The 16,596-nt window shown below is 57.5% G+C and overlaps 1 protein-coding gene across 3 annotated transcripts in view; it reads left to right on the top strand.

Moving 5' to 3' along the window:
- Window positions 1-4,260: 4,260 nt before the first annotated feature.
- Window positions 4,261-16,596, top strand: part of SLC12A3 (solute carrier family 12 member 3) — a 37,951-nt gene continuing 25,615 nt past the window's right edge. For 2 of the 3 annotated variants that reach the window (XM_047834842.1, XM_047834840.1), the window contains exons 1-11: window positions 4,261-4,542; window positions 4,980-5,126; window positions 6,435-6,510; window positions 7,452-7,547; window positions 7,853-7,992; window positions 8,334-8,444; window positions 9,471-9,582; window positions 9,783-9,913; window positions 14,727-14,811; window positions 15,786-15,940; window positions 16,233-16,340. In XM_047834842.1, the coding sequence (XP_047690798.1) occupies window positions 4,261-4,542; window positions 4,980-5,126; window positions 6,435-6,510; window positions 7,452-7,547; window positions 7,853-7,992; window positions 8,334-8,444; window positions 9,471-9,582; window positions 9,783-9,913; window positions 14,727-14,811; window positions 15,786-15,940; window positions 16,233-16,340 (1,443 nt within the window). The remainder of the gene's footprint in view (window positions 4,543-4,979; window positions 5,127-6,434; window positions 6,511-7,451; window positions 7,548-7,852; window positions 7,993-8,333; window positions 8,445-9,470; window positions 9,583-9,782; window positions 9,914-14,726; window positions 14,812-15,785; window positions 15,941-16,232; window positions 16,341-16,596) is intronic. The other variant, XM_047834841.1, reaches the window with a different exon arrangement.

Genomic DNA, 16,596 nt, shown 5'->3' with positions numbered 1-16,596 from the left:
CTCTCCAGGCTGGGGTCACAGAGTCAGCATCTGTTAGGGGTTCCAGTGTGATGCCCGAGACTGCGTTCAGTCGGGATGGCCCAGGGGCTCCTAAGCCAGGCTGCCGTCTGTTCCTGCCTGACTGTTGTGGTAACCCCTCCCGACCCTCCCCGGCCCTGTTCTTTCTGCCTTGCCCTGCTCGCCAGCGGCTTCCCAGAGACAGGTGGCATCTCGCAGTCCAGGCCCCTTACCCTGGCACTGCCAGGCTTCCCTGATCAGCAGCGATGCTGCCGTTGGCCCCATAGGGTCCTTCCTGGGCCCTTCCTTCCAACCGCTGCTCTACGTGAATCCATGCGCTGGGCCTGTCAGCTCTGCCTTCACAACACACCTCAGGTCCCAACAGTCCTCCCCCCCTGCCACCCACAGCCGCTGCCCTGGCCTGGCCGCCACCACGGCGCACCTGCAGTAGTCCCCGACTAGCCTTGCTGCACCTTGCCTCCCTCAGTCCATTGTCCATCCAACAGCCAGAGTGATTTCTGGTAAATGGAAATCTGACCGTCACATGATGGAATATAAACCTTCCGACCCTGGCTTACAAGGCCCAGTGATCCCTGCGTGTCTCAGACCCCAGCTCCTCAGTCCCTCTGCTCAACCACACCAGCCTTCTTGCTGTCTACACTCCTATCCTAGGGCCTTTGCACATGCTCTCTCCTCCTTCTGGAAGCCCTGAACTCATTCCTGCTGGCATATGGGCGGCTCCTTCTCATTGCTGGAGCCTACCTTGAATTTCTCATTCTCAGGCCTAAATGCCCCTCCTAAAAAAATTTTTTTTAAAGCTTTGTTTTCTTAATAGCACCTACCACTAAATGTATCATAATGATTGTTTACTTACTGTCTGTCTCCCCACTAGAATGTAAGCTCCCAGAGGGCAGGGTCCTTGTCTTGTTCTCCATGGTGCTTCCTTTGCCTACCACAGGGCCTGGTATGCAGTAGGCACTCAATAAATGTGTGTGACTGAAGAAACACCTCACATTCCCCCCTTTCTTCCCTCCTCCCCTTACCCCCATGGCATTGTGTGCTCCAGCCCCGGCCACCTCTTCCTTGCGCTGACCCCAGGCCCCAGAATCCCCGTCCTCTCCGGGGCAGCTGCCCCCTCTCGTAGCCAGTTGCTGGTTTGCCTGCCAGGCTAGGTGGCGAGTTCCAGTGCCTGGTATGCAGGAGGAGCCTAATAAATGCTTGAGTGGCTCTGTGGCCTCGAAGACAGGAGGCTCTGAGATGCAGAGGTTGCCTCAGGCCCTCCTGTCCTCACCATATCAGCCCTGTGGCTAGAGTTGCTGCTCCTAGGGAGTTTCTCGACCACTGAGTCAGTTCCTTTCCCCCTTCTGTTCTCCATCCCCCTCGGGAGACGCAAGGAACCCGAAGTCTCTCCGCTGGGGGTTGACGCTGGACAGGTGAGCCACCAATGACCCAGGGCAGGTGGCTTTCCCATTTTGCTGCTGAGGCAGCTGAGGCTCACCACAGTCAGGTGACGTGCTCAAAGTCACATGGAAACTGAGGCCTGGGGTGTGAGCCTGAGACTCACATCACAGGGCTTGGTTCAGGGTACATCCGACTTTGAGTCCTGGGTCCCAGACCTGCAGGACTCTGGGGCCCACGTGGAAGCTGGTGTCCCGCAAGGCAGGTGTTGTGTCTGACCCAGCACTGTGTCCCCCACCTGGAAAGTGTCTCCAAATGGATCACTTTCCATCCACGTATAAGAATCCGCTTTCCTGGGGGTCTGTGCTTTGGGACCAGGTGTTCTGACAGTCCCTTCAACGTGGTCTTTTGATAAGCCCTTCAAGGGGTCCTGTTTAACTCTCACCTCACCCCAGAGAGATGCAGAGGCGCAGGAGCGGCTTCTTGAAGCAGCTGTGGGGCTAGAAGGGACCTTGGGGCTCCCCTAGGCCTAGGTGTCATGGAGGATGAAGAAGTGACTTGCCCAAGATCACCCAGCAATTCTGTGGCCCCTCTCTCTGCCTGTGGCCCCTGTGCTGCTGGAAACCAGTCCTGGCCCCTCCTGGCCTCTTCCCCTCCTGAGATGGGAATCAGGAAATTTCCACAGCTGCTCCAGGGTGGAGTGTGTTGGATGGGTGGAAGGGGGTGTTAGGCAGCTGTGACTTTCAGTTTAAAAGTGAGAGGGTGATAAGATCTGCCCCCAAGGCCCCGAGGGACAGAATGAGTAACCTGCCGGCCTCTCCCTGCCCAGACCTGCAGGGAAGGTGGAAAACTGACCTGGAGACCTCACCTCCTAGCTTTCGGCCCCACTGGGTAGAGGTTGGAGACACACTTCTCCAGAAGCCTCTCTGAGGGGCAGCTAGAAATCCTGGGAAGGGGTAGGCAAGCCGGGGGCTCGTTAAGAGGAGCCCCGAGGAGAGTCTCTTAAAAAAAATGAACACATATGATGAATATATAAACTTTGCAAACAGATACACAGTGATCATAACCTTTCGGGTTTGTCACCGGGGGCCTGTCATCCTCGGCTCACCTCCATGTCTGGCTCGGCTGGGAGAGTGCCAGGAGCTGCCCCTTACACCCCTGACTCAGGCTAAGACTGCCAGCCGGGGGTTTCTATGGCAGCTTTGCCCTCTTGGCTTCTGGCTCCCCCTTCATTACCCGTCCAGCAAGCATTTATGGAGTACTTACAGCTCTTCTAGCTGCTTGGGATTATCTGTGAACGAGATAGGCCCAGATCCCTGCCCCCGTGGGCTTAGCTTCTAGCAGCAAAAGGTATGTCCCCCTTCCCAGAATAATGCACTTAGGTATGAAAACTTGTCCACAACTTTGTGGGGCTCCCGGACCCCAGTCCAAGTACCCTCATCTTGGAGGGTGACTCCTTAACCCAGTTTACTATCTAACACAGTCTAAGCATTTCTACCTGCCCCCTTCTGGGAGGGAGGGAGAGAAATGTGTCCCTCTTTGTCCCTCCCAAGGATGGCTGGCCCCTGAGCAGAAGCCCAGCTCAGAAGCCTGGAGCTGATGGTGGCCTCGGGGTCTCCGTCCATCCCCTGCGTCCAGAGAAACAACTCGTCCTCCAAGGCTCTGGTCAGGGGTCTGTTGAGTCCCTGCTGTCCCCACCCTGACCCTCCTGCGGGGGAATCTCTCCCACTGCTACCCTCACTACACAGCCAGGCCAGTCCGTTTCCATGTCCCTTTTCCCCACTAACTTAACAGCACCTTGAGCGCAGGCACCCCTTCTCTCTGGTGGCACATCTGGGTGCCCACCACACTAACTCATCTCACCTAACCCTCTTCTGATTTCAGCCCCCACCCCTGCAATGGCTCAGGTGCCTCTGGTGACCGGAGGGCAGCCCGCCCCCCCCCCCCCCCCCCGCCCCCATGCAATCAAGGCATGGCCTCAGGGCAGCTGACCTGGGCCAGCGATGAAATGGGGCCTCTGCTCGCTGCTGTCCGCCTTGGGAATGGGGGGCTCTTTGTCTGGGCTGGGCCGGGGGAGGCGCTGCTCCCTTGGGCTCTATAACTCAGGCTCTGCGGTGCATGTGCAGGCTGGGTACCCAGTTGCCCTGCAGGCCCCTGACCAGCCACAAGTCAGCCCCAGGGGCCCTTCAGGCCCCAGGTGGCTACAGATCACACCTATCGCATGCTGAATTCTGGTCTGGGGGTGCTTGCACGTAATGGCTTTTACACTCTGAGATGTCTTTGGAAGGACGGGCACAACTAGGAGTCAGAGGTCCAAGAGAGAGAGACTAACCTTTTATATACACGTGTGCATCTTTTTAAACATCATACCATTCATCTATTCACAGATACTAGGTAAATAAAAACTAAAACTAAATACTAGGTAAAATGAGAGGTTTTTGAACCTGCATAGGGTGGGGCCACAGGTCATCAGGCTGTCCCTAGGGTCCCTCATAGGGTCCCTAAGAGTCCCCTCTGGTGAGTACTGCTTCCTAGGGTCCTGCAGACATCCTCAGCTCTCAGACTCAGAAGAGCCTCTCGGGGACCCAGGGGCTGGACGTGTTTGCCCCTTTCCCGCTCTGCGTCTGGCTGTGGTCCAGCCCAGCCCTCCCGGTCCCAGGCCTGGCTGCTATCTCCGCGATCAGGTGGCGGGCAGGACAGCAGTGGGCACGTGCTCCACCTCCCACCCCGTCCAGGGACCCTGCTCGCCAGCCATGGGCGGTTTGGGCCAAACTCCCTGCCTCCTCCCCGCTGTGGGCCAGCCTATAAAGCCACCCAGCACATCCCCGCTGACCCTGGCCCCCTCCCCGGACACCCAGAGCCACCATGGCAGAGCTGCCGGGGTCAGAGATGCCGGGGGACCCCACGCTGTGCAGCGGGCGCTTCACCATCAGCACGCTGCTGGGGGGCGATGAGCCCCCGCCGCCGGCTGCCTACGACAGCAGCCACCCCAGCCACCTGACCCACGGCAGCACCTTCTACATGCGTACCTTCGGCTACAACACTATCGATGTGGTGCCTGCCTACGAGCACTATGCCAACAGCGCCCTGCCCGGAGAGCCCCGAAAGGTCCGGCCCACGCTGGCCCATCTGCACTCCTTCCTCAAGGTAAGCACCGTCTCAAAGACTGGCCACGGTCCTGCTGTGTGACCTTGACACGGGTGCTTAACTTCTCTGAGCCTTGGCCCTTGTGCCCCGGGGACAAACAAGTGTCTTCTTCATGGGTCAAGAGGCCTCAGTGAAATGTGAGCGTGGAAGCTATAGAGCTCGGGGCACATGTTGTAATGCTTATTGTCCGGGCACCGATGACCCAATCAAGCAATCGTAGCCTCCTAGAGAGGTAATGAGCCACGGCGGGTGGAGGTGCGTGAACAGAGGCTGCACGCACCTGAAAGAGGTAGGGAGATGGGAATTGAGGAAGGTCTGCAGCGGAGAGGAGGCTTGCTGGGTTTGCTGCCTGCGGGGCTGGACTGTGGAGGAGGCGAGATGGGGGGCTGGAGTGTCATGACCCCCGCCTGCCTGACCTGTGGCCTCTGGGCTTCCAGCAGGAAGGCAGCCATCTGCACGCCTTGGCCTTCGACAGCCGGCCCGGCCATGAGATGACTGACGGGCTGGTGGAGGACGAGACAGGCACCAACAGTGAGAAGAACCCTGGGGAGCCCGTGCGCTTTGGCTGGGTCAAGGGGGTGATGGTGAGTAGGGTGTGGGTGGGATGCCCAGGAATGGGAGTGGGAGACAGAGTTCCATCCAGGCTCAGCTCTGACTCTCAGATGTCAGTGGCCAGGGTAGACCCAAGGTCCAGCCTGGGCCTCAGAGATTTTCCCTGGTTTTGTGCTTCTCAACCCCCAGACTGTATACCTTGCCCTAGGAAAGATCTGTGTATATTCACTTGTTCTATGGCCTTGGACAAGTTATTTAACCTGCCTGTGCCTCAGTTTCTTCATCTGTAAATGATGTGCGTTAAATGAGTTAATAGACGGGAATTGCTTGGATCAATGCTTCCCCTGGAATTATTAGGAGACATTGTTTTCCCCCACAGCCACCAGGGGGCAGCACGAAACACACAGTGTGAACGCATGTTTTTCTCATGCTCAGTGATGGGCAGGGGAAGGTTTCCTGTGGCCTAGAGCACCAGTAAGTCCTCAAACAGCAAAGAATCAAATGAACTTGGCTTTGCAAGGCATTATGGGGCCTTACAGAGGGGATCACATGAGAGTTAGAAGAAGGCTTTGGTCCTGCTCTGGAAGGCGGGAGGCTTGGGTTCTGACCTCACTCTGACCAGCTGCCTACTGGCTGTGCCTCCGTTTCTCCATCTGAACTGTGAGCTCCCCTCTACCCCAGCAGCTCGTATATGGCGTCTGAATCTTCCTCCTGAGCTGTGGCAGCCAGAGCCTGGCGTGGCCCCATTCAGTATCTCGGAGCGTATAGAGGGTCTTAGAGGTCTCCCTGCCTGGTAAACGCCACGTGTTCCTGCCCCTCCCCAAGACGTGGCTGGGGCCCAAGACCACATCAGCACCCCCACCTCCATGGAATTTCAGTCTCAGCTGTGGCCTCTGGCTTTGCTTTAAATTTGGAAGCTGAAGTCACAGCGACCTGAGTGCTGTTTCTGCTTGTATGTGGGACATTGGCTCAGCTGGCATTTGCTGAGCTGCCCCTGGATGCCAGGCTCTGGGCCAGCAGCTGGCCACTGGGGCCCCGGCTGGGGCTGCCGGACACAGGATCCCGGGCTGGGAGCCCGGTGAGAGGTGATTATGCTTGCAGCCCATCCTCAGACCCCAATGGGAAGGCAGAAAAGTGAGTCTCTGGGTACCCCCCCTCCCTGGGTGCCCCAGTGAGTTAGAGGGGCATTGAAGTAGGAACCCATTGCAGTGAGTAGAGCCAAGAAAGGACCCACGTGTCCCCTAGGCCGTGCCATGCCATGACTGGGGACAGGGTCTTGTATGTTTGGCTTTGGGGTATCCGGCCCACCCAGGTGACCTCCGACCCCTCTCTCTTCCCAGATCCGTTGCATGCTCAATATCTGGGGCGTGATCCTCTACCTGAGGCTCCCCTGGATTACAGCCCAGGCGGGCATCGGTGAGTGTCACCTCCTGGGGGAAGGGGAAGAGTGTGTCTGAGACCTTATCCCTCCAGGCCACAATCCTGAACTTGGGCTGCAGAGCCCCAGGCTCCTGCAGTGACAGAGGACAGGGAGGTGTGGCAGGAGAGTCTGCAGTGGAGTCAACAGACCCGAGGACTCTCCCTGGCCCTGTTTGCCCTCAGACAATGTCCCTGAACCTCTCAGAGCCAATCTCTCCTGCATAGTATCCAGGTTAGGAACTTCTGCTCTCGACAGACACCAAGGTTCAGATGCTAGCTCTGATGCTGTGTGACCTTGGACAAGTTTCTTAACCTCCCTGAGCCTTGATTTCCTCATCAGTAAACTGGGAGTGATAACTGTCCCTACCCACAGACCTATAATAGGGTTTCTATGGGTACCATAGGATTTGGTACCCAAAGGTGTTCATCAAGTGGTAACTATTACTTTTTAAAAATTTTTTTTAATGTTTTATTTATTTTTGAGAGAGAGAGAGAGAGAGAGAGAGAGGAAGAGGCAGAGAGAGAGGGAGACACAGAATCTGAAACAGGCTCCAGTCTCTGAGCTGTCAGCCCAGAGCCCCATACGGGGCTCAAACTCGTGAACCACGAGATCATGACCTGAGCCAGAGTCGGACACCCAACCGACTGAACTACCCAGGTGTTCCTACATTACTTTTTATTACTAAAAGAGGGTACCTTCCTTCCATACCTAATGATCCTTTATGTACTGGCTATTCAGAATATACCAGGAGGTAGACAGAGACCCATTTTTCAGATGAGAAAACCAAGGCTCAGAGAAAACCAAGGCTCGGTGACTTAGGTGGCATGGCAAGCCAGCTGGCTAATTTAGGTTCCTCACATGGCTCCCCACCTGGGAAATGCCCCAGCTGAGTTTTCTGGTAATCACATCCCCCCCCCCCCCCCCCCCCCCCCCGCAGTCCTGACCTGGATCATCATCCTGCTCTCGGTCACGGTGACCTCCATCACGGGCCTCTCCATCTCGGCCATCTCTACCAACGGCAAGGTCAAGTCAGGTGGGTCCCACCCCACCCCGAAGGCCCTCCTCTTTCTTGTCGCTCACCCCCGTCTCCTCCCCGGGAATGGGTCTCCAAGCCACTCCCACCCACCCCACCCCCACCAAAACGGGGACTCCCCAGGCTGCTCCCTCTGGTTCCAGGTGAAGGCTTTGAGCACCCACAGATGGCCTCGGTTATCTCCTGTGCTATGGGCCCCGTGGGTCCCGTGGTTACCCTTTCCCAGCCTCAGCTTCTGCCTGCCCCAAGCCCACCCCAGCCAGCTGATCCTTTGGTTTCACGGATTCTGTCTCTGTCCTTAATAGGTGGCACCTACTTCCTCATCTCCCGGAGTCTCGGCCCAGAGCTCGGGGGCTCCATCGGCCTCATTTTCGCTTTTGCCAATGCTGTGGGCGTGGCCATGCACACGGTGGGCTTTGCAGAGACCGTGCGGGACCTGCTCCAGGTAAAGCTGGGGGCTGGACCCCAGGCAGAGGGAGCCCGGGGAAGCCTACCTTGCTCTCCCCTCCCCCCACCTGGGCCAGGCCTTCCTGCCCCTCTGCCCCACTTTGCCTGCCAGGCCGCTGTCTGCTTGCTGTGGGTGACTGGGTGATCTCATCACATAAAGACCATTCCCAGAAGTCCCCTTCAGGGATGCGTGTTGCCTTTAGGGCCAAACTGTCCAGGCCGATACAGCACGACTCTGGATGTTCTGTGGGTGGGCGAGGTGGTTGTGTTTGTGCTTTGCTGAGAGGGCACCTGTGATGGAGGGGTGGGGTGTGCAGCCCAGCCTGTGCCCCACCCTAGGAGTACGGCACACCCATCGTGGACCCCATCAATGACATCCGCATCATCGGCGTGGTCACCGTCACCGTGCTGCTGGCCATCTCCCTGGCTGGCATGGAGTGGGAGTCCAAGGTGAGGAGGGGATGTTGGGAGTGGTCAGGTGAAGAACGTGAGTCGTGAGGCCCCGGTCCTGGGCCTGGCCCTGCCTCTTCTCGCTGTATTAGCTGGGCTTTCGGCTCTGCTGTTGTGAGAGACCCTGAGAGCGGGGCCTGGAGCAGGACCAGTGTGTTTCTCTCACCTGTAAAAGTCCGTGTGTGTGTGTGTGTGTGTGTGTGTGTGTGTGTGTGTGTGGCTCCTGGAGGCTCAGGCACCCAGACCATTTCTGTCCTGTGGCCGCTCCATCCCTGGGTGTGGCCTCCGTGCACCTGCTCCACGGCGGCCACTGCCACCATGTCCACAGTCCGCTCAGCAGGAAGGGGAGAGGGTGAAAAGGAGCTAATTCCCCTTCCTTTTCCTTTTCTGGCACCACCTGGAAGTTGCTCATGTTCCTCTGCTTCCATTCCATCAACTAGAACTTGATCTCTTGGCCACAGCTAAGCTGTAAGCAGGGCAGGGAGACGTGGTCCTCACGTAAACCTGTATCCAGCCAAAATTCAGAGGCTTGGCACCGTGGGGCGAGGGCAGCAGAAATCTCGGGCGTCAGCGGGCAGACTGGCCAGATCTGCCGCTGCCTGCCCTCTCTCCCTCTCCCTCCGGCTTCCGGCTCTGCGGCCTCCTCGCCGTTCTTTGAGTGTCCCAGGCTTGTGCCCCCGATCATTCTGCTGTCACTCATCCCCTCCTTTAGGACCCTTATAGATACCTTTGCAGGCCACTCTGCTCCATAGCCCCATCCACAGTCCCCATCACACCCTCGTTCTTACCCCGGAGTCGTGTTCCTTATTCACCAGCAAGACAAGCCAAGAGCTTTGCTATGTGGCCGACTCCCAGCACGGGACCTGCAGCATAATGGGTGATGAATGAATGAATGAATGAATGAATGAATGAATGAATGAATAAATGAATGAGGATGGGATCCTGGACAGGTTCTGACCTGCTGGGGCTCCCTGAGCGGGTAGGGCCAGGCCATCTGACCTCTAGGGTCCTTTACCCACCCCCCAGGCCCAGGTGCTTTTCTTCCTCGTCATCATGATCTCCTTTGCCAACTACTTAGTGGGGACGCTGATCCCCCCATCTGAGGACAAGGCCTCCAAAGGCTTCTTCAGCTACCGGGGTATGTGCAAGTTGGGGCCCCTGCCCATGGCTCTGGGGACAGGTGCAGTCTGCCCACCGGTTGGGCCCATTCTGTGAGCATGAGGAAGATGAGACCCACCCCCCAACTCCCAGGGCCAGGAGCTGCCAGAGAGGAGCCTCCTGCCTGGCTGGCTGGGCCCAGCCTTCCAGGCGTCCCTGATTCAGGCTTTGGTCTTCCAGCGGACATTTTTGTCCAGAACTTGGTACCCGACTGGCGGGGTGCAGAAGGCAGCTTCTTCGGGATGTTCTCCATCTTCTTTCCCTCGGCTACAGGCATCCTGGCAGGGGCCAACATCTCTGGGGACCTCAAGGTGAGCCAGACGCCCACCCTTCCCCCCACCCCCGGCTTCCTGGCTGTGTCCCGCTGGGATCTCCCACTGGGCACTGAGCCTGGCACAGACACCATGGAGTCAGAGCTTCTAAAATCCAGTCCATTCCAACCCAACTCAACCCCATTCAATCCAAACCAGGTCCATTCATTCTACTCAGTTCTGAGCTTTGTTGATTGGCACCAGCTATGCTCTAGGCCTGGAGGACTAATGACTAAAGCGGGCCAGTCTCCTCCCTGGTTCCCGGGAGTCAGCCTAAGGGGAAGACGGAGCCAGCTCGACCTTCCAAAGCTGCAGCTGGTTCATGCACATCTTGGCTGGGCTGACCTCTTCCCAGGGCCCTCCACCCTCCTGATGTGGGCAGTTTACTAGGCTCAGAGCTCAAGGTTCCAACCTGCCAATGCCATTGCTATGACCCCTGCCCCAGTCCCGAGGACCTGCTGCTGTCTGTCCCTCCTCCACGTCTTTGCCTCTGCTGTGCTCTCTTCCTGGGATGCCCTACGCTTGTTTTTTTAACCTTGAGAAGTTCTGTTTCTCTTTCAAATAACGCTTCCATCCTTAAATCTCTCCTGGCCCTTCGTGGCTCTTGAGCATAAAGACATCGGGCCATTTACGTGTCTCTTCGCCCATCCCGTTCTCTTGAGCTGGACAACTGGGGCCTGCCTCTATGTCCCGATTCCCAGCTAAGAGTCAGACAACATGCTTATTGAGTGGATAGAGGGTGAAACGTACCGAATGGGAGGCTTAGAGTGAAGTACAAACTGCTAGAAGGTGGGAGAGAAGGGCAGGCAGATGTTGGCAGGGGCTCCGGCAAAACCCTGGGTGGAGGTAGGGCTGAGGCTGGGCTTTGAAAGCCGTGGGGTCTTTGCCAGGGCAGGATCAAGAAGATAGATGGTGTGTATGTGGGGTGATCGGTGAGAGCCTGGCTCTGTGCTTGGAGCCCTTTCCCCCAGCCTCCAGTCCCACTTGAAAGGTGCTCCTTGATGCAGTTTTTTAATGTTTATTTATTTATTTTTGAGGGAGGGAGGGAGGGAGGGAGAGAGAGAGAGAGAGAGAGAGAGAGAGAGAGAGAGAGAGAAAATCCCAAGCGGGATCCACACTGTCTGCACAGAGCCCAACACACGGCTCGAACCCACAAACTGTGACATCATGACCTGAGCCAAAACCAAGAGTCGGACTGAGCCACCAAAGTGCCCCTCCTTGATGCATTTTCTTAAACGACTTAAGAATTGTGCCTTGGGGACAGTCTCCACCCAGCCTGGCTCTAACTGGGTATGCCTGGGCGGTACCCAGCATGGCCTGGGAATCCCGGAGTGGCTGTGTTTGTCTGGTTCCTTTTCCTTTTCTGGGGAGCGGCCAGCAGAGGCCTGGTCTGCCCGTCCGCCCTGAGGTCCCTGCAGTGGCCAGTCTTGTGCTCAGACAGCCTGGTTCCCCTGCCAGCCCCGTTACAGATCATCGCAGCCTAGCGATTTATCCAGACACCTCGTCCAGCTTCTCGGGTGGCAGGCAGCTGTCCCGGACCCAGTGGGGAAGGGTAGAAGGGTGGTGCACCTCCACTCTGTCCTAAATGCCCTCAAGCCCCCAAGCGGCCCTTCCCTCCTGCATCCAGCCCTCTGCCCATTTTGTGAGACAGCATGTCCTCAACGGGAGAGAAGCGTCCATTCATGGAGACTTTATGCAAGTCCCTTAAAACTTCCCTGGGCTTTAGCTTTGCCAACTATAAAATGGGACTAACAGCCCACCGCCCCCTCCCCTTCGCAGAGCAGGGAATAAGGATTCCATGTGCTAATTTATGTGATGTGCTTAGAACAGTGCCCAGCATGGAGGAAGTACTAATGGCTAGTAGTCAAGGTTGTGGTAATTTTTATATGTGGCCTCTGGGTACATTATACTCAGGGGGCTCATGCCCTCATCACCCCCATGTTACAGAGGAGCAAACCAAGCGCAGAGAGGGCTGGGGTGGCCCAGGGCCACACACACAGGTGGCAGAGGAGCTGGAATGCAAGTTTCTAGAACAAAGAGGCCTCAGCGTCATCCTAAGTTTATCATTCAGTGGGTATGTTTCGAGTACCTGCTTTGTGCCTGCATCTTGTGGACACAGCGGGGAATAAAACAGGCACAAGTTCCTGTTCTCATGGAGCTGACATTCTCGTGAGAGAGACAAGGCACCGAAACATAAGGAGGACGAGGAGTGAGAGTGACTTGTGGGTGGTGCTGGGGAGAGGAACGAAGCAGAGGGAGGGTAGGGAATCCCTGGGGGCGGGGGTGGAGGAGCTGGTACAAATTCGCACAAGGTGGCCGGAGACCTCAGAGAATGTGACATTTAAAGGGGTGATGTCAAGGGTGCCTGGGTGGCTCAGTCCGACTTCAGCTCAGGTCATGATCTCGCGGTCCGTGTGTTTGAGCCCCGCGTCGGGCTCTGTGCTAACAGATCTGAGCCTGGAGCCTGCTCCGGATTCTATGTGTGTCTCTCTGCTCCTCCCCTGCTTGTGCTCTGTCTCTCTCTCTCTCTCTCTCTCTCAAAAATAAACATTAAAAAAAATTTTTTTAAGGGTGACATCAGAGTTACCATCATATTAATCCCTCACACCTCCCTGACCCTTTAGCACTGACAGAGCAATCTCGTGACCAATGTCTCTTTACCATCAGCCTGTGCTATAGCCGAGGAAAGCTTTACTAGCTTAATTTTCTGATGGGGAGGCTGAGGCTGAGAGACAAGGGACTTCCAGGTGACAGCTGTGGGGTCTGTACTGCATCTGTGGTCCCAGCGCGTGTCCCCGAGCACGACACAGCCCCCTCTCCTAACTGCTCACATTTGTGGGTGCTGGCTGCGTGCCATGTTGGGTTATCATCTCACAGATCAGGGTTCAGGGAATCCCTGAGGCTCAGAGAGGTGAAGGGGCTTGTCCCAGTGCACATACCCCTGGGAAGAGACAGGCTGGGATGTGGGCTCGGATGTGCCTGACTTGTGAGCCGGGCTCAGAGATTTCAGGCCAAGATATAGGGGTAGGATGGAGGCCGGGTGTGCCCACTGCCCACGGCTGCTGTGACAAACTACCACAAACACAGGGGCTTAAAACAGACACTGGGGTGCCTGGCTGGCTCAGTCGGTTAAGCTTCTGACACCGGCTCGGGTCATGATCTCACAGTTCATGGGTTCCATCCCCTTGTCAGGCTCTGTGCTGACTGCTCAGAGCCCGGAGCCTGCTTCAGATTCTGTGTCTCCCCCTCTCTCTGCCCCTCCCCTGCTCATGCTCTGTCTCTCAGAAACAAACAAACAGAAACCAAAAACAAGCAAACAAACAAAAAATCCCAGACGTTTATTCTTGCACAGTCTGGAAGCCAAAAGTTCAAAACAAAGGTGTTAAGGGCCACGTTCCCTCTGAAGGCCGTAGGGGAGAATCCTTCCTTTCTTCTCCCAGCTTCTGGTGGCTCTGACAGTCCTTGGCATGGGGTTGCCTCTCTCCAGTCTCTGCGACTGTCTTCAGCCAGCCTTTTTCCCTCTGTGTGTCCGTCCCTCTTCTCACAGGAACACTAGTCATTGGATTTAAGGCCCACCCAACTGGGTATGACCTCATCTTAACTAACGACATTTGCAAAGACCTTATTTCCAAATACGGTCATAATCTGAGGTTCTGAACAAACACGAATTTTTGGAGATACTGTTCAACCCACTGTAGGTGGGAGGGGAAGTGGAGGCGGTCCGTTGGCCTTGGGACCAGGGGGACTCTGTGTGTTGACCTAGTCAGGCCATCCTGGTACCCAAGGAAGAGCTGCCGGGCCCCCCAAAGCAGACACTGCAGCAGATCTGGAAGCTCCAGGTCCCCCAGTCTCGCTTCAGCAATGCATCTCTGCTTCCACTTGGCTCTGGCCTGCCTCACCTTTCCTCCCACCCCAGGGCCTTCAGAGCCACCTCAGCTGTCCCCTCTGCCGTGAGGCCCTCCATGGTCGCTGCACCGTGTTGCTCTCCCTCCTTCCCCTTGTTCTCCAGAACACTTCAGGCTGTCCCGTGACAGGTGCCATCCGCCCTGTGTTGGCGGGACCTCCTTCCCTGGGGCACAGGGTCCTTAAGGGTGGGGTCCGGGGGTCGTTCATTCATCACTGAGTGACCATCGATTCCAACTCAGGCTCCTGAGTGTCTGAGGCAGGGAACTGGCTGTTGCCAGCTTTGTCTGGACCTGCCTGTGACGCTGAACGGTGTCGCGGTCCCTCCAAGCTCTGTAATTTGTGGTTCTACCTGCCAGCTGTGGGAAAGCTGGGGAGGTGCACGGATGTCCTTCCCAGTGCCCGCGTGGCCTGCCCCCGGGGCTGGGGTCTACACCTGGCAGGGGAACCCTGCTGTAAGGGTCCCTACCTGTGTTGCACCACCCAGCACCAGCCCCCCCAGACCTGAGGCTGCGGACTTGGTGTGGTCAGGACAGAGCTGCCCCTGGCTCAGCCGGCTGGGGCCTCCGCTCCGCTTCCTGGCCTCAGTTTCCCCGCCAGCAGGGTAGGGACACCCTGGCCACTGCCCAGGAAGTTATGTTTGAGGAAGTGTCTGGAAGAGTGGAATACCCGATGTGTGCATGTGAAGATTTGTTATTTCTGCTAGGAAAATGCCAGTTTCTCCTCAGAGGAGAGTTTGGGGCTTGTCTGTATGTTAATTGCTGTGGAACCACACAAATCAATGGGTACCTGACGGTGATTCACACACGGCCAGCAGTTGCTGGCCCATCCGGGCCTCAGACAAGAGAAGGGCCTGACGGAGGCCCAGAGGCTAACTGATGCCTTCTCTCTCTTCCTCCCCCTCCCCCAGGACCCTGCTGTAGCCATTCCCAAGGGAACGCTCATGGCCATTTTCTGGACCACCATCTCCTACCTGGCCATCTCGGCCACCATCGGTGAGTAGCCAGCCCAGACCGCCGGAAGGGTCACACGGGGCAGGGGGCTCAGCTCTCTAACAGGGAGAGCATGGTGACCGCAAGAAGTGGACCCTCAAACCTTCTTTTTGGGGACAACCGGTGGTGACCAGAACATCTTCGTTGGGGGGGGGGGGGTGGTGGTGGTCGTTTGTGGTGGGGATGGGGACGGTCAGACCAGGCTCCTCTGGTCCCTTCAAACCTGAGGTTACAGATTCAAGAGTAGGAAATTCCTAGAGGAGAAACAATACTCTGACCCAAGGATGGGTAATAATAACAATAACGACGATGGTGGTGGTGGTGAAGACGACACTAACCGCTGACTCAACCACATGCCCGGCCCTTGACATGCCTCACCACATTCAGTCCAAGCACTGCCAACCCGCCATTTTACAGAGGAGAAAAGCAGGGCTCAGAGAGGTTAAGCGACCTGCCCAGGGTCACACAGCCACTGAGTGGTGGAGTCAGGTTTGAACCCAGGCCTGGGCTGTTGACCCTTGCCTCGCACTGAGATCCTCACGGGCGCTCTGGCTGCCCGCCACCCCCTTGTGAGGCGAGCCGCTCACGGATGGCCGAGGGACACGGCCCCGGTCACAGCCAGCCAGGTCTCTGCTTTAAGAAGGACATGGTGATCTTCACGGGTCACTGTAGGTCACCGCGCCACTGTAGAATGGCACTGACAACGAAAGCGATGGTCATACTTGCTTCCCAGGGTTGTTTCAAGCGCTTAGCGGAGCGCGTGGCACGTCGTGAGTGCCTCTGCACGTTAGCAGATTTCATTGCCGTCATCGTCATCGTCGTCATCATCCATTAGTAGTAGCACACGCTAAAGGGAGAGCTGGCCCCTCAAGCAGCATCTCGCCCTGTGCAGAAGCGGCCAGTGTCTGGGGTGGGAGGAGAGGAGGAAGGAGGGAAGGGCGGGCGGGAGGCCTCCCCAAGCCCTGCTGCCCCTTCAGGCTCCTGCGTGGTTCGCGATGCCTCCGGGGTCCTGAATGCCACGGTGACCCCCGGCTCGGGCGCCTGCGAGGGGCTGGCCTGTGGCTACGGCTGGAACTTCACCGAGTGTGCCCACCAGCACAGCTGCCGCTATGGCCTCATCAACTACTACCAGGTACGCGCGGCCTCTGCCAGGGAGTCTGGCCCAGCAGACGCGGGGAAGGACCAGACAGAGGCTGGAACGGGCTGGGACACACGTGGTTTGGGGGGCTGGGTCCCAGGCGCGGGGGAAAGAGGTTCAGGCTCAGGTGGGGGGCCCCTGAGCCCAGTCCCTGACTCGGTGGGCACTGGGATCTCCAGGCGAGGAGTGTGGACTCGGGGGCCTCAGGACCCAGCCCCTCCCTGAGGCGAGGACTCCGGGCGTGAGGGGCCCCACCATGAGGGGCCCGAACCCCATGTCCTTGCAGACCATGAGCATGGTGTCGGGCTTTGCGCCCCTGATCACGGCCGGCATCTTTGGGGCCACGCTCTCCTCCGCCCTGGCCTGCCTCGTCTCCGCCGCCAAGGTCTTCCAGGTGAGGCCGCGGAACGGGGCCGCGAGTGTCGGAAGGCCCGGTGGAAGGGTCCCCAGGTGACCCCTACAGAGGCCTGGAGGTATCATGGGACGGGACGTCTAGACTGAAGGAGAAAGGGGGCTAGTGAGCAAACCCGCAGGAAGCGGCCCCCGTCCCATGGTATGCTGCAAAGAGCACCCGCATTTCCCTCCCACAGTCTCCCTTGTGCAGCCTGGCGCCCTGCCTGCAATTTCTCTGACCCAGTCTCACCCCCACG

Source organism: Prionailurus viverrinus, chromosome E2 (genome assembly GCF_022837055.1).
Source record: "Prionailurus viverrinus isolate Anna chromosome E2, UM_Priviv_1.0, whole genome shotgun sequence".
NCBI classification, from domain to species: Eukaryota; Metazoa; Chordata; class Mammalia; order Carnivora; family Felidae; genus Prionailurus; species Prionailurus viverrinus.
This window is presented reverse-complemented; position numbering and strand designations above follow the sequence as displayed.